Source organism: Clupea harengus, chromosome 4 (assembly GCF_900700415.2).
Source record: "Clupea harengus chromosome 4, Ch_v2.0.2, whole genome shotgun sequence".
Taxonomy (NCBI): Eukaryota; Metazoa; Chordata; class Actinopteri; order Clupeiformes; family Clupeidae; genus Clupea; species Clupea harengus.
This window is the reverse complement of record NC_045155.1, coordinates 7,483,697-7,501,196: the sequence shown is the minus strand read 5'-3', so window position 1 is coordinate 7,501,196 and position 17,500 is coordinate 7,483,697. Positions and strand designations below refer to the sequence as shown.

The following is a 17,500-nucleotide window of genomic DNA, read 5'->3' as shown; positions in this document are numbered from 1 at the left end:
TCTCTCTCTCTCTCTGACTCTGTCTCTCTCTCTGTCTCTCTCTCTGTCTCTCTCTGTCAGTGAGTGTCAGGAGTTCTCTGATCTTTTTTTTACCTTTCTCTTTTCATACACACAGATCCTAACTCTCTCCCCTGGATGGAAACCTAATTCATCTCTCCTTTATAAACAAACCTGTTCCTTCCCTCCACTCTCTCTCTCTCTCTCTCTCTCTCTCTCTCCACCCACTCTTCTCCACTCATCTCCTCCTCCTCCTTCTCCACCTCACCTCTCCTCCACCCTCCCCTGACTTTTCTACCGCTCCATTGTTCTAGAATCCCCTGTTCCGGAATTTCCTCGGCTCAAAGTTCTGTGGATGTCGGTAGGCGCCCTGGGCACCAGTCTGTGCCTGTTCCCCACCAAACCCTCCCACCAGTCAGCTCCCAGGAGGGGATTTCAGGGGGCGACCGAAGCTCTGCGCACATCTGAGAGAGGAGAGAGAGAGGGAGAGAGAGAAAGAGAGAGAGAGAGGAGAGAGAGAGAGGAGAGAGAGGGGGGGCTTAAGGAGCAATGAAAGTCACAGTGAGGCACTGCACAGAGGTAGAAAGTGAAAGAAAGAGATGGAGAGAGAGAGAGGAGAGAGAGAAAGAGACTGCAGAGGCTGGAGATGGAGGGGTGGGAACGAAGGAGGGAGCGGTAAAAAGGTAAAAGGTAAACAGAGCGCTACAGAGATGAGAAGTAGGGGGTGGGGGTGGACAAGTGGATTCATTTTTCACACAGGTGCTGTTTCCAGCAGAGGCTTTTCAAGAGCTTTACGAACAAAAAACACTTCTCCATTTTTTCTCTCCCCTTCCTGAATCCCCCTGTTGTTTTGTCCTTTTCTTCAATTACTTTAGAGAACACGGCACACACTACTGCTTGTTGCGGCAGGACAATAACACACTTTAAAGAGAGCTGGCAGCACTTTCAGCTCCAAAAGAAAAAAAACTGTACATGAGGTCACCACTTCAAGTTACAATCTAAGAAGAGAGCCTTTGCTTTAATCCTCTGGGGCAACTGTTACTGTGACTTGTAAAAAAACAGAGGCGTCACCTTCCATCCTGACTCCAAACCTCATAAAGCACCCCACCTTATTCCCCCACCTCCCAACTCACTATCATCATGGGAGACACTGGCCAGACATTTCCAAAATAACTCGGTCATCATCCCCCTTCCCCGCTCTCCTGTCTGCTCCCTGTTTGTCTGCGTGCTCCCAGCAGAGAGGCCTCCTACCAGACTCAGATCCATAACCTGCACGCCACTGGAACTCAGAGCTCCATAGGTTATAATAGAGATACACCAGAGGTCCAGAAAGGGTAGTGTCGAAGCAGGAGATAGTGGAAACTTTCCAGACAGAGTAAGTTGTCATGGAGTTGTAAGACGTTAGAGGCTACTATAAAGTAGAAGAGGGTGATAAATGGACAAGAGAGAGGACGAATCATGAATAAAAGGATATGACAAATAAAAGAAAGTAAACGGCTGAGAGATGTCTACTGTGAAGCAGCAGAGCTTCAAACAATCCCATCAGAATCCCTGAACAGAGCTATATATGGCATCCCCTAATCTAGAACCACACCACACCACCCCCACTAACCTACCCCCTTGTCACACACTCACCCCTCACCCTCACAAAAAACACCTTCTTATGCTAAGAAAATCCCCCCTGAGACCTACCCAACCCCCACCCAGAGCCTCCCAGTAGAGAGGCATAAGAAAGGCCCATGGCTGGCGGCGGCGGTGGAAGAATGGGATAAAAAGAAAAAGTGAAAGCCAGTGAAACAGGAAGAAGGAAGCGGTGAGTGACGGCTCAATGAGTGAGAGCTGGCCCCTGCCACAAACGCGACGCATGTACATTCAATGGCCCTGGTCACACCACTGATAACCTCTGGGGCTGTATTCCACAACACATCTGACAACTAGAGTGGCTTTGCAAACAGATAAGAAAGTCCACAAGCACCGAGTGATGGGTGTGCGTCTCCACGGTGATGCCTACCCAGTGCCTTATCAATGCCACCCACAGTCTGCCTGTCACAGTGTGACACTGTACTCCTCTCTTTGACACTGGCCGTTTCTCTCAATGACACCTTCCTGCTTCATTTCTCCATCCAGCACATCCAGCAGAAGGCAGCATAATCACCCCTCCCCCCTCTAATTTTCACCTATTGACCCCTATCTTCACTTTTTAGCACCCCAATAAATAAATTTGCAGAGAGAATCGAGGGCCTTCAGAACGAACGCAGCCTGCTAATGGAGCACGTGGGGGGCCAATCAGACAGTGTCTACAGCCAAGCTGCTTTTAGTGTGGGCTGTTAGGACGGCTGTAAAGCAAGGCTACTTAAATGTCACAGTGACCGAAGAGAAAACACTATCTTATCAACAGGTGGACTCACCATTCTCAGAGACTACACAATCCTAATCATTCATTCAATCTTATATAGCGCTTCTCTAAATACCCGAAGTCGCTTTACAGAGTCCAGTAGTCATTCATACACAGTCATACCGGTGGTGGTAAGCTACATCAGTAGCCACAGCTGCTCTGCGGCAGACTAACAATCCACACAGAGTAAAGAGTTTACCCTAATTACCACAGATGCACACTCAAATACACTTACACATACACACACACACACACACACACACACACACACACACACACACACACACACACACACACACACACATATAAACACACAGGCACAATGGTGATATCATAGGAAGCTGTGCCTATGTGTTTGTCCTCACATACACATAAAAGCCACACAGAGAATTGGAGCCAAAAAGCAAATTCTCCATCGGCCCTCAGTGAACTTTTCACATTTTTGTAGTGTTTGGTAAAATATTCAGCAATACTTGTACCTGCCCTCAAATACTTTGTATCATTTTCCTTAAGATAAGAGTTCAGCTTCATTATAGAGTGGGTAAGGGGTTACCAGTGTCCCTCAAACTACTGACTTATGCTAAGGCCTGTGTTTTTGGAAGAAATGGTGTCCATTTTCTGCAATTTATTTCCACTGGTTTGTCTAGATCAACAGAGCACTTAATCATATTAAACTTTACATTATGTCAGTAACATTCTAAGGCTACAAAAGATGCCAAGCTTGCAGAGAAGATAAAGAGAGGATCAAAGTCTAGGTCTCTCCACTTCTCTTTAGTACATGCTCTTTGCCCACCATCAGCACCACCCAAGTGGCCTCTCCCTGGGTGGCAAGGCACGGGGTGGCTGTAAATATAAGGGCCAGCAGTATAGGGTAACACACTGGCCATTTAAAGAAAGAGGCTGGGGGAGTTCTAAAAAGCTCCATGTAACCTGACGCAAAGAAAAATGTATATCCCAACTGGGAATGATGGTTCCTCCGCACTACCCAAAACACACACGGATTTAGGGCCATCATTTTAGACAATAACATAACATTAATCCAATAATGTATATCCTATTAATATGCTGTGACTAGCATTACAGTGAACCGTTCTGTTCAGTAAACCACCACCCGTTGTAATAAATCATAGAACAACAGAGATTATTAATCCCAAAATAATACACTCAAACAAACTGTGGAAAAATCCGCTATGATGCTGAGCGCGGAGTTCATGAAAGAGAGACTTACCACAAACGAACACAGCCACGAGCGTGCGCATGGCTATCAGATCATCAATCCTTTGACGCTTTACTTCTCTGAAATATGGAATCCAAGTTTTTGATTATTACAACAAAAAAAACACGATAATATTAAGACAAAGCTTGCAGTGAGAGTTAGTTTGTGAGTTAGTGAGAGAAAGTCTACTTGGCAATACAATGTAAAATGTATAAAAGATATGTACGAAATGTCAGACCACGAAAGGCATTTGTTATATCTGTCTAAAATCGACACTCACCACTGCCGCCAAAGCTCTTTCCTTTGCTTTTCTAATCCTCACAGTGCAGCCATTAAGGTCTCGTGTTGATGAATTTGCAGTGGGACAACGCTCACAGAGTTATTTGAAGTCTGCTGCACTCGCAAAAGTTCTGCCGTGCGGGGCGTGTACGAAAAGACACAGCGGAGCGTCACTAAACCGGATTCAACCATGCGCTCCCACACGCTTCAATGTAGAGAGGTACGGGAGCTTAATCATGTCCAAAGTTACATCCTCAAATTTTTGCATGTTGAGTTTGCCAAAATATGTATATGTGCTAATCTACCATTCTTATGACAGATTCTTATCTACTTAACCATTTTGCAAAAATATGACTTCAGCAACCCCCAAACAACTGGAGTACAACATAAATCCATATTGTGTATAATATTAAACTACAGGTTTTGTGGTCACCACAATATTAGTGTTTATAGTGAGGAAGTGCTGAAACAGGAATCATTTCATTGCATGACTTGATAGTCTCTTTTCACTGCCTTGGTAAACTCAAACACACACAAGCACATACACATGCACACACATACATACACTCACACACACACAGAGACATAGAGACACACACAAACACACACACACACACACACACACACACACACACACACATTCCAAAAGACCACATATTATATCTGTTTCACTATATCTCACAGTGCTTTCACAAGAATATTAAGGCCATGATAATGTTGAAGCATCTACTTTGTGACTGGATATCCTTACCATTACACTATTGTCCACTTTCCAATGTCATTTAACTTAAATTTTACGTCAATATGCAGCACCTATTCAGAAGATGGAGCTTATAAGAAAAAGTATTGTTGTTATTAAACCCACCCTCCTCTCTCTCACTCTCACTCTCAGTCCCTCTTACAGTGCCCCTTTGTTAAACTGTGAGAACCTGAGAAACATTGTAACTGAGCTGGGTCTTTTCAACTGATTTAGAGCTGATTTAGAAACCAAGTGATATGGAGGCACGCTCACTCAAGATCAAGTGCTCTGGTAACTGCAGTTATTGTTATCACAGTGCAATGACTCGGCACAGTCGCTGGTAACACAGCATTGAGGTGGGGGAGGGGCTATACCATTAGCTCTCTTTGAGTGTAACGTGTTAATGCAAGGTTAAGTCCCATGGCTGACTGAAGTTACTGTGGTCAGATAAGAGCACTCATCCAGGCCAGAGAGGAGAGGGAGAGAAGCCCTTGGCAAACAGGATTACCGAAAGAGGCTGACTGAACTTGGGAGACGACAGTGACGACATGAATGGAGACTGAGCTGTAGCACTCTCTAGTGTTGAAACCTGATATTGATATATGTAATATGAAATCACCAACAACAGAAGTTATCCAACAGGCATATTCATTTATTTTTCATAAACCTTGAGTGACATTTAAACAGCAGAAATGTATATGAACTTATTTGTGTTGAAGTGTTCATACCTAAATATATGTGTGAGTGTGTTTGTGTGAGTGTGTGTGAGTGTGTGTGTGTGTGTGTGTCTCGCTGGTGGCTTGCTTGGCCTTCCTTTTGGTCTCACACAGATTCTCTCTTTATTCTTTGACATAGAATGTCTGCAGTGTAAAACACAATGTTGACTATGTACCCATTTCTATAGTCATTTGCTGTAGGAGTACTCAGCAATCTTTTTTAGAATTGAAATATTATTCAAGTGCATTTGGGAATGTAATGGAAAAAAATATATATATAAAAGTATGAATGAAAACCATTTAAACCCCCCTTTATGATACTTTTTTATCCTCAAACATATATTCCCCACAGGAAAAAACCTCAGGTAAATCTCATTTACTGCATACATATATCAGTGACGTGTGAAGTGCATCACTGCTCGGGACACTGGCAAAAACACCACATTGTAATATTACTGCACTCATACAATACACATCCAGAGTAGGTCAGAGAAAAGAAAAAGGCCTACTGTCTTACCCTGGCATACACAATCTTATGTTTCAGTCACATGTACAGCAGACAAACAAACACGTATTAGTATGAGCATGGGAAGTTATGATTGATGATTTCTTAACGGTGTACGTCCCTGCCCCTTCCCTAGCTATCCCCTGCCCTCACCTCTCTGTGGTTTCATCTAAACTTATCAGCAGCTAATTAGCTTTTCATTCCCAGTTACCCAGCGTCCAGTGTATCATAAAAGTGAAGACGTGTGGTTGGCTAAACTGGCATTTCAAGTCTTTGATTTATAGAAAAAATAAATCAAACTAAGAATCAACTTATTCTGTTGTGTCAGTATCATTTTGGGAAGCTTACATTGTGGCATTACAGTACATATAACAATACAGGGTAAAATCCCTTGACTATGTCAACAGTATGACAACACTGGCTTTAAGTGGTAACATTCTAGTCCGTTAAGAGTTGTGGTCTCCTGCTGTGTCTTGAGGTGCTGATTGGCTAGTAGCAGCATTGGGGGGGGGGTGTGTGGTTTAAGTGCACTGGCTGTATCTCTGAGCCTGCTCTCGGATGTGCTCCCTCACTTTGGTCACGTTGCGCTCCAGCTCCGTCAGCTCGTTACGCTGCTCCTGCATCTTCCGCTCGTTCCTCTTAAACTTCTTCTCAAGGCCTGCACACAGAACACGGAACACGGAATTACTCAAAGGCATGCTTCAGAAATGGAATAGAATTACTCAAATGCATTGTTTGAAAATGGAATAGAATTACCCAAATGCCTTCTTCAGAATATACTGAGGAAAGTCTTTTTGACAGAGACTAGAACAGTAGGGCATGGCATGCTCCAAAACAAACCACCTCAGGCGTTTCATTTCAGGAGACCAACCTCTCAGAGCTATAGGCTTCATTATACTATATGCCACTTTGGAAGTGGCTACAAGCATACTGTGGACTCATGCCAAAAGTGTGAGCGTTGGCGACGCTGACATAGGCCTAATGACGTAGAATCCCTCAGACACATACTCTTTAACTTGTCCAGACCAGTAGTGGCTCTCCTCAGCAGGTCCTCGGCCTCTTTCTTCATGTCTTGGGCCCTCTGGTTGATGTTGCCTGCGGCGCTGCCACCCAGGGATTCCACCTTCTTGGTCAGCTTGTCGTAGAGCTCCTCTGCCTCGCTCAGACCCTTGGAGGGGCAAAGAAGGAGACAAATGGTGGACATTTGTGGTTAGAAAAAAGCTATGCGCAACTTATCTTTAGGGTGAAACAGTAGAACCTCAGGGACATAGACCAAGGATTCACATGTTGAACTGTACACACATATACACTCACATATATATATACACACATATTCAGGTACACGCAAGAGCATGCACTGTAAACAGGTAGGGACATGGGACATGGGAACAGAGACATCCAAACACACAGAAATATACACAACCACACACACACACACACGAACACGCACACACAAACACACCTCATTCAGTCCGTCGGCTGCCTCTGTGGCGTTGTCTGCATGGGCCTTGGCCTCATTGGCCATCTCCCTGTTCAGCTCAGTTTTGTTCTTCAGTGCCTCGATCTCCTCAGAAAGCCTGGCCAATCGCATCATGGCGTCCATCTGCTTCCCCTCCAACTCAGCTAGTTTCTCCTCCACCTGATAAGAGATTGCCACAGAGAAGTGAGCAAGAGAAACAGATTCATTAGAAAGAGAGGGATACAGGATGGTCTACACAGGACATTTCCTCTTCTTTCAAGAGCAGGTGTGATTACAGGTAGAGTATGACATTGTCTGACTATGGCCAAGGTCAGGGATTCTGAAAACACTGAGGGAGTAGTAAAGCTATCACTAGCCAGGTCACAAAATGCATGCACGTACATATGCTGGTGTGAGTTATAACAACCTACATAAGAAATGAAAACGCGTGGGAAAACAAAAAGTTCACGACATATTCACTGTACCGTGGCAGTGGCTTCTCTGGTGCTGTTGAGGTTGTTCATGGCCGTCTCTGTTGCGTTCTTGGCTTTCTCTATGGCCTTCTCAGAGGCACTCAGGGCGGTTTTGGTCTCATTAACCGCATCTTTGATCCCCTCAGCCCGACCCCTACAGAAGCACACACATCAGGTGCATTAGCAATCTTAGCGATGTCAATTTACATTTCGTTGCCCCTGTATTTACATTTCGTTGCCTCTGTACCTGTACTCTGTGCAATGACAATAAATTGAATCCAATCCAATTAGAACCTCAGATTGCAAAGATCTCAAATAATCTTCATTTTCTTAATTGTTCATTTATTGTGATTATGCTTGTATAAAGATAGAAATCCATTCAGTAAAAAAAAAAATATATAACTATATTCTTACTTGGCATCGTGTGCTCTGTTCAGCAGGTCCTTGGCCTTCTGAAGCTCCTCAGAGGTGCGGTTGAACACGGCCTCCACGTCTGTCAGATTGACAATGATGTCTTTGATCTGGTCGACCAGGTTGTCCATGATTGTCCTGTTCACCGGCAGGGAGATAGCCAGGACCTGCTGGGCCACCTTCTCAATGCTCTCGGGATCAGCTCCTTCCTCTACACAGACACATAAACAGGACCATGTGATGGGGGGGGGTCTTCAACAAGAATGACGACACCACCGACAGTCTAGTTTGTACAGTACACAGCAATATTTGGACAGTGATGCCGTTATTACTGTTGTAACTCTTTAATCCACAGTGTGGATATGAAATTAAAATGAAACAATACATTCCAGTTGTAGATAATGGCCTTCAGTCTAGTTTCAACGGTGAAAAACATGAAATATGAAACAGAACTAGGAGCTTAGGCATCACTTAGCAAACGCTGTGTATATCACAGTACAGTATTAGCAGCCAACAGCAGTGCAGATACGACCTACCGGTCAAAAAGTCTCTGATCTTCTGAATGAAGTCTTTGAGGTCATTGTTGTTTTTCACAAAGGTGTCCTTCTTCTCCCGGGCTTTAACCAAAGTAGTCATGGCTTGGGTCTTCACGTCCTGAGTCATCAGTAGAACATCATGAAGCTGTGGGGGTGGTACGTGAAGAATAAGTGGGATTGATCTTCAACATATCGTGGGGTGCAAATATAAAATAGATAAAGGAACATACACACACATACACACACACACACACACACACACACACACACACACACACACACACACACACACACACACACATACCCATACACATACTCACACACACACACACACACACACACACATATGCATACATTAGGAGAGGGAAGGGCTATAAAGTTCAGACTGATGGGGTGTGAACAGAATGTGTACCTAGGGTTAGTTACTGGATGAGAGATCACACAACAAAAACACACACTCACAGGCACTCCCACACACACACAGACACACAAACACGCACACACACACACACATGCGTACATATGCATACATTAGGAAAGGGAAGGGCTATAAAGTTCAGACTGACGGGGTGTGAACAGAATGTGTACCTAGGGTTAGTTACTGGATGAGAGATCACACAACAAAAACATACACTCACAGGCACTCACACACACACACACACTCACACTCTCACACACACACACACACACACACACACACACACACACACACACACACACACACACACACACACACACACAAACACAAACACACACACACACACTCTCTCACATACACACACACACACACACACACACACACACACACACACACACACACACACACACACACACACACACACACACACACACACCTTCTTGGACATGCTCTGCAGTTCTGAACTGATAACTGTCAGGTTGCCGCTGGCGTCTTTGGCCAGTGCCAGCGCCCCGGTGGCAGCACTCATGGTGCCGTTACAGCCCGCTCCACCGCACACCCGCTGGTTCTCCTCGTCACGGCAACCAGCGCCCCCGCACGGGCTGTCTGGGCAGCTCCCATTGGCACTGGCGTTGCTATGGCCACCACACACCTGAGAGGAACACAGGTCATCATCAAAACCAGGGAAATCAACCCATGAGGAAGTAGAGAGTCAGACAGACAGACTATGAGACATTAAAGGCCACAGCACGAGGTCATAACCAGTTCAGCTGACTCATTTGAACTAGTGCAAAAAGGACTTACACCTGTCATGTAAGAGTAACACAAGTGAAATACTACCTGTCATTAAGAAACATTTCTGACATACTTCCCTTCCCAGCAAAATAAAAATGTTACAGTCACTGAACTGCCTCCTTGAGCTCTTTGAACATCACTACGAGTTAATTCCCATAACAGCGTATTAAAGCAGTGCTAAACTGAAAGCAGTGCTAAACTGAAAGGTGAATATTACTTTTCACAACTGCAGTAAGTAGACGCCTTAACGTAACTTACTTACTTACACGACCAGTGCGGCCACAGAAAACTGTTGATCGTGTCTTGTGCTGATGACCTCACCTTATGACTGAGGTGGTGGACCTTCCTGTCCACCTCGTGGGCTTTGGTGTCCAGCTCGGACAGGGACTTCTTGTGGGCGGCGACTGTGCGCAGGAAGCGGTCTCTGCTCTTGTCCAGCAGGTCCTCGGTCTCTGTGCGCGTGCGGCGGGACTCCCCCACGGGGCTCTCGGGGCCCGACACGGACGCGTTGCACTGCCGCTCGGCCTCCTGGGACTCCCGGTAGTAGCGCTTCACTTTCTCAAACTGATCTGAGGACAGACACACACAGGTGTACATGAATGTGTGAGCAGATGGCAAGTCTGTGTGTTTCTCTCTCTCTCTCTGTATCTCTCTGTATCTCTATTTGCTGACGCACATTGCGTAATGGCATTATGTTTTTAGTTTACTTCACTTCTGCTCTTTTACTGCCTCTATTGAGCTATGAGCTGCAATAAGGATACTACCTGCTGCCTCGTCATTCTCAGCGTTGCTTTTTGCATCAGTATTACTGTTTGAGTGACTGACTGACGTGATATCAGGAATGACAAGGCAATCTATCTGTGTGTACATGACCTGTAATTATTTTACGTACTCACTCATAATAGTAACAGTGCTATGGTTAGGATTGGTTTGATCCTTTCTGTACCTGCGAACCCTCCGCTGAGGTAGTCCTCCACCTGTCTGCGATGGCTGGCCAGGGTGGCGTTCAGGTCTTTGAGCTCCTGCTCCATGCTGGTCAAGTTCTGTCTCAAGTGTCTGTCCTTTTCGTTCACCTGATTCAGGTCCTTGGTTGTTGCCATCAAACGTCCGTCTGTCAAAGCTATCTCTGCCCTGTGGCATCAAATGGATGGGATTATAAGTATAGTTAAGTACACTCAATTAGACATTGTCATCTTCTGGCTACAAAAGGCATTGTCAACACACGTTACCTCAGGTCATCGACGGACTGGGCGACGAGGAAGTAAATCCGCTCGTGGTCCCCGTCCTTGATCAGGTCTCGCACCCTATTCAGCTTCCTCTCCAGGTCCTGGATGCGGGCATCACTCACACCTGGCATTATGCCCGTCTCCAGGATCATGTCGACCTTGTTCCGGATGTGGTCGAGGTCGCGGCGGAGCTGGCACACAATGTCGTCCCACAGCTGGAAGCAGGGGTGGCAGGGCACACACTTGGGGAACGCGCCGCTGTAGCCGCGGGCGCACTCGTCACACTGGCGCCCAGTCGCCCCCTCTCTGCACTCACACACGCCCGTCACGTGGTCACACTGAGCAGACTCCGAGCCCAGCGGGTGGCAGTTACACTCTGGAGAAAAGGAGAGAGGGAGAGCGGGAGAGAAAGAACAAATGTGTTAATACCATAAATTGGACAGATACAGTAGATTGATCAGTTTGATCAGTAGAGATTAACAGACAGAGAAACAGACAGACAGGTCAATTTGCTTGACTAGTAGAAGTTCTGCAACCAGTTATTACAATTGAAAAGAGTAGGAACAGGGTATGTTTGGAAAGTCATGTTACTTTACTGCCTTTAATGTTGGTGTTTCTGAGAAAAAGTCGGTCATTTAGATGTTGCTCTGCTGATGCCTGGTCAGGTGCTATGATCTTACCTTTACATTCCTGGCGGGGATCACCCCAGTGCAGCTGCTCACACTCTGTGCACTGCTTCCCTCCAAAGCCGGACTGACAGTGGCACTGACCAGTAAACTGCCAACACAAAAAACAAATAATGTAAGTATCGAGCAACTGATAACATCACAAACCATGCTCGCATAAATACTAGAACATTCCTTAAGAATGTTCCAGTGAATACAACAGCATAAACAAAGGCAGCCAGACTATCGTAGCTATGTCAGTTATCGGACAGTGTCAAACATCGGCCACTCTGTTAAACAATCAAAATGCTAAATTTAATAATGGATAAACAATCTATAACTTCAGTTTAATAATGGATTAACATGACAACGCGAACGTTTGCCAATAACACACGCCGTCCAATAATTGACACCGTTACGATAGGTCTGTGGCAGTTGTTAGATGGCCTTTCAGGCTGGCGTGTGATGCGGTACCATGTTACAGTGGGGACTCAGGGCATGCTGAGGGTGGCAATCACAGGGTTCACAGCCCCAGTCCGTGCCAAAATTCCAATGGTTGGGGGCGCACTGGTCGCAGTTGTGCCCCTCGATGTTGCGTCGGCACGGGCAGGCCCCCGTCTGCCGGTCACAGTGGCACAGGCCGTCACCGCAGTACTCAGGACGTGTGCCAGAGGTCACACACGTGCAGCCTGCAGCAAACCACACACACATGAAAATGTTGTATGTTAATATTTAATCGTTCACAGAGAACCGCAGACTTTCCACACAGCAATTGAGAGGTGGTTTGATATTACGTGTGTAACTGACCTTCACTTTTCAACAATAATTACCAATCGATTATCCTAAAAAACACACTTGATTTAGTAATATTATTGATTGATTAAACTTGATCCTATTAGCCTAAACTCAATACTATCCAAAGAAATACATGTATGTATGTGTTGGTGGTAACATATTTGTTGACATTCTACTCCTTGGTGTAACACGTCATGCCCTCATCTCTTCTCTTTGTTTTCAATGTCAAATGTCATCCAAAAGACACACTCTGTTCTCAACAAACAGGTGTCATCAGCCTGCACACAGTCATGCCAGCTGGTGCCGGCTCTACTCACGCCTGCAGTCCTGTACCAGGGCGTTGCCGTAGTAACCGTGCTTGCACTCGGAACAGGAGTAGCCGTCGGTGTTGTACAGGCACTTGAGGCACTGGCCGGTGTGGGGGTCACACGCATCGGGGTCCTGGGGGTCGGTGTTGCCGCTGCACTGACACAGGCGGCACTCGCCTCCTGGGCGCTCAGGGTCGCCGTAGTAACCAGGGGCGCAGCGGTCACAGCGGGAGCCTGAGAGAGGGTGGCAGAGAGAGAGCATACATGTCAATCAGATCAAGAGGAGGGTAAGCAACAGCCCCCCAGTCCTAATCCCATAAGATCTGGCTGCTACGATAATCTAACAGTGACTCTCAGTCTCAGTTTTCTGATTATCATAATTTGGTGCTAATCTTGCACTAACTCTCAGATGCCCCTGATGCCTCCCTCCAGTGTGTGACTAGTCTGATGCTAACTCTCAGATGCTCCTGACATCAGGTCAATTGTATTGAAATCTCGGAAGGATCGAGCAAACACTATGTGAAATGTGAAATATGTGGCGTCCTATCTTTCGTGATTTTCATATAAAAGGAATCAGATCAGTTAATTTATTGCAGTTGATTTATTTTGCAGACGCTCTCATTTCATGCGGGCGGACACTTACCTGCGTAGCCCTGTATGCAGTTGCAGATGATCTGGTTGGAGGCGTGGTCGGCATAGCAGGAGTCTCCGTTGGAGTGGTCGCTGCCAGGGTTGCCGGGGCATGGGCACGGCCGACAGTGCTCTCCTGACCCCAGCACCGGGTTGCCGTAGAAACCGTTCGTGCACCTGAAGCAGGGGGGACAGTCAGAGAGGATGCTGGGAGAGTGGCAGCTCCTTCATTACAAACAGGATGTGCTACACCTCTGTGACGACCAGCAAAAAAGAATCTGTCAATGCTGCCCTCAAGTAAAACTGCAAGCAGTATACTCAGAGAAGAGAACTTCTATAACACAAAGAGACTGACCGGCGCAATCGAACTTTAAAGGTCATACATTTTTTTAATGAGGGTCACTTAAAAGGTTATAATTACAAACTTCTATATGTGAAACTCTCTGAGACTTCACAGGCGTCATCATTAGCTGTGACACCAGTACATCTGTAACTCTTAGACAGTTTCCTTGGCAACCAATCAGTATTCACACGATCATAATACTTAATAGTTTATTAGACACAGTTTATAAGTGTGAAGGGTTAACAGTTTATTAGACACAGTTTATAAGTATGAAGGGTTCATAGTTTATTAGACACAGTTTATAGGGCCCTATGGCTACACCCAGCCTTACCTTTCACACTGGTATCCGTGGGTGTAGTCTCTGCACTGGTGGCAGGCGCCTGTGACGGGGTCGCACGTGTCTGCGTGCCCGTTACACTGGCAGGGCCTGCAGCTGGGGAAGCCCCACTGGCCGGGCTGGCAGTCAGAGCACTGCCGCCCCATCGCCCCCTGTGTGCACGGGCACTGCCCGGTGTGGGGGTCGCACTGGTGCCCCTGGGAGCCACTGGGGTGGCATTCACAAGCTGGGGAGGGGGGGTCAGGGAGAGTGGGTGAGATATGCGGTGAGACATGAACTTGATTCATCATATCATATGTCATATGATATCATAGATAATATATGAGTTAGCTGTATGGATATTTCTAGTGTTACATGTAACACTGCTCAGAGAAGGTTTATAATGCCGTTTGATAATGATGCCTGATATCAGTATGGTTCTTACATCCTATATGATCTTTGAAACTTGCATATGGCTGGTGGACAGATTTACAGACAAACAAAACACCAATCAGTCTCACCAATGCAGCCATATGGTCCAAATCCATAGGTCCCTGGAGCACACTGGTCACAGCGCCGGCCAATCACGTTGGGCTTACAGTGGCACTGACCTCCGACCCGCTCACACTCACTGTCCAGTGAACCCTGAGGGTCACAGTGACAGGCTGAGGGGCCCATAGGGAGGGAGAGAGAGAGAGCGTTTGTGTGGGAGGAGGGGGAAGAGAAGAGAGAGAGAGAGAGAGAGAGAGAGAGGGAGTGTGTGTGTGTGTGTGTGTGAAGGGGGAAGAGAGAAACATGCAAAGAAAAGAAACAGAAAAAAGCACTGTCAATTTATCCTCTCTTCGGAGTTCACATTATTGATTCAGTGGTGGAAAGTAACTAAAGACGTTTCCTCAAGTACTGTGATTAAGTAAAATTTTGAGGTACACTCTACAACATGTTGCTTACACACTAATGCTTCAGTATTAATGATCTAATGATCAGTGATATGTAATAATATATCAGTTAGAGGGACCAAACCAGTATTTTTACTTTAATACAATACAATACTTCACTGGATGGATGAGGAGCATAAGCCCTCATAAGCCCTCTAGTAAGTCTGTCTGAATGCAGTGAATGAAACAGCTGTCTGAATGGAGCTCTGAGATGTCTCCTGAAGTCTGCCCTACCAAACTGTCTGTGTGTGTGTTTGTGTGTGTGTGCGTGAGTGTGTGTGTGTATAAATGCAAAATTTGAAATTAAATTGATACTTTGTTGTGTGTAATGTTTCTTTTCCAGTGTTTTTTTTAAGTCACTTTGGACAAAAGTTTCTGCTAAATACCTTCACCATTAACCATAACCATCAATGTGTGTGTGTGTGTGTGTGTGTGTGTGTTGACTCACGCAGGGCGCCGTTGTGCATGATGGCCGAGAGGCTGCAGATGAGTTTGGTGCACATCTCAGCCAGTGGGGGCATGGGTGTGGCCAGGAAGGACTCCACACACATGTAACGCGACATCTCATCACGCCGGTGCTCGGCCAACGAGTCGCTCCCACTGAACCCTGGGAGCTCCTCGTACTTGGGGATCAGGACCAGCTGGAAGGAGGTGTGGAGAGAAAGAGAGAGAGAGAGAGAGAGAGAGATAGGAGGTGGAGATGAATACAGGAATTGTACCTCACTGTACAGTCTTTCACCAGGACAAAAAGATTTTGACATTCTTCATGGATGTGCTCTAGTTCACCACTAGGTGGCAGTAACAGCTACTATCAGACACAGACTTCTGAACAGGACCTCTTCCCTGGATCCACCTGAACTGAGCATGTGCAGCACACCTGGCAGTCAAGCTGTAATATTGCATAGGCAATGCTGAGCGACAAGGCTTACACTAAACTCAACCGAAAAGCATTTCATTTCTGTTTTTCTGTTTATAAAGTTATTTCTTTAATTCTTTAAATGAGGTGAATATGTCCACAGTTAACTGGGCCTAACCAAGTCAACCATGTATGTGTGTGTGTCAGAGAGAGAGAGGGAGGAAAAGAGAGAAAGAGAGGGAGAGAAAGGGAGGAAGAGAGAGAAAGAGAGAGAGACCATAACTGGGCCTAACCGAGTCAATCAGGATGGATGCAGTGAGGTGGTGATGGGTCACTCTGTGGCGCTGGAAGCGGATGGCCATGGTGTAGCGGTTCTCGGGCTCGAAGCAGAAGGGACGGGGCATCATGACGTGCCTGGAAGTGGTTGGCATGGGGGATGAGGTTGGCATGGAAACACACCTGTCACAACACTGGAGACATGTCTACTGAGTGAGGTATTCTTCTGTTTTTTTACAGCTTACTGATAAGATGTGGGATGAGTTCAAAGTAAATGCTAAATATATTGTATTATGCTCTCTGTGCTTTTGTCGTTGAGCCCGGGGCCAAAACAATGTCAAACAAAGTTTGAAACATGAGGAAATCTTTAATTAAACTGAGCCACACAGAGGGGAAAGGCTATACAAAAGAATTCTAGTTACAACAAGCAGGCAACTCTCTCTCTATCTCACACACACACACAGACACACATGCACTCAAACAAACACAAGGCCCAGTCTCCCTGATGTGATGAGCTGGTTCATTAACTGCTTCTGCACAAACTCAAGACCACAGACCTCAAGTCAGATTCACCCCTCCAAATGAGGACATCTCCACGATACTTCAGACAGGTGTTAGAGATGCATGTGCAAATGCAGAACTCATTACCTCTCATTACTGACAGCACTAATTAACCTTTAGGTGGAAGTGTTGCAGGATACCCTACAAGGTGCATCTATGGTAATCAGAAGCTATTCGGAATTTTTTTTTGTCTATTTACATTTAGGTTGAAAAGGCTGGCAGTGGAAGAGTAAGCATCCTAGCAGTCAGGCAAGGTCACGGAGGCCCCGACTCTCTAAACAGAAGCTGTAAACTCAACGAAAGGAAAGAAAAACAACAATCTCAAGACACCTTCTTTTCCCGTGAGACTGCCGCTCCGCTGGCCGGCCCTGTATCTGGGGCCTTATCTTTTGGCGCAGCTTTATCCGGGTTAATCTGCGGACACCCTCTATAATTAATCTGGAGTGAACTCGCTGAACCCGCTTCCTCCCACCTCTGGGTTGGACTTGTGTCAGTTCCTCGCTCTTGTAGTGAGTCTCATACAACGAATGCTGGATTTACAGTTAGCCTACTGTCTTTGCTTCATTTGCTAGGATCCTAGGCTTTTTTTTGGCTGGCGGCGGAGTCACTGTATCATGTGTTACTAAAGCAGGTGCATTCTGGGGCTGAAA

General features: G+C 46.0%; 2 protein-coding genes across 4 annotated transcripts in view; both read right to left on the bottom strand.

The window, feature by feature from the left end:
• The window catches only part of lamb2 (laminin, beta 2 (laminin S)), a 37,420-nt gene extending 33,382 nt beyond the window's left edge, over positions 1–4,038 (bottom strand). For both annotated transcript variants that reach the window (XM_031565966.2, XM_012830750.3), the window contains exons 1-2: positions 3,889–4,038; positions 3,621–3,688 (exon numbers count right to left, since the gene is read on the bottom strand). In XM_031565966.2, coding sequence (XP_031421826.1) covers positions 3,621–3,651 — 31 coding nt within the window. In that variant the 5' untranslated portion in view covers positions 3,652–3,688; positions 3,889–4,038. The remainder of the gene's footprint in view (positions 1–3,620; positions 3,689–3,888) is intronic.
• Positions 4,039–5,257: 1,219 nt separating this feature from the next.
• The window catches only part of lamb2l (laminin, beta 2-like), a 47,700-nt gene continuing 35,457 nt past the window's right edge, over positions 5,258–17,500 (bottom strand). For both annotated transcript variants that reach the window (XM_031565965.1, XM_031565964.2), the window contains exons 18-35: positions 16,307–16,427; positions 15,606–15,798; positions 14,744–14,887; positions 14,238–14,469; positions 13,577–13,740; positions 12,943–13,167; positions 12,305–12,519; positions 11,846–11,942; positions 11,169–11,541; positions 10,886–11,070; positions 10,261–10,508; positions 9,581–9,796; positions 8,727–8,871; positions 8,194–8,401; positions 7,792–7,933; positions 7,310–7,486; positions 6,856–7,015; positions 5,258–6,505 (exon numbers count right to left, since the gene is read on the bottom strand). In XM_031565965.1, the coding sequence (XP_031421825.1) occupies positions 6,369–6,505; positions 6,856–7,015; positions 7,310–7,486; positions 7,792–7,933; positions 8,194–8,401; positions 8,727–8,871; positions 9,581–9,796; positions 10,261–10,508; positions 10,886–11,070; positions 11,169–11,541; positions 11,846–11,942; positions 12,305–12,519; positions 12,943–13,167; positions 13,577–13,740; positions 14,238–14,469; positions 14,744–14,887; positions 15,606–15,798; positions 16,307–16,427 (3,382 nt within the window). In that variant the 3' untranslated portion in view covers positions 5,258–6,368. The remainder of the gene's footprint in view (positions 6,506–6,855; positions 7,016–7,309; positions 7,487–7,791; positions 7,934–8,193; positions 8,402–8,726; positions 8,872–9,580; positions 9,797–10,260; positions 10,509–10,885; positions 11,071–11,168; positions 11,542–11,845; positions 11,943–12,304; positions 12,520–12,942; positions 13,168–13,576; positions 13,741–14,237; positions 14,470–14,743; positions 14,888–15,605; positions 15,799–16,306; positions 16,428–17,500) is intronic.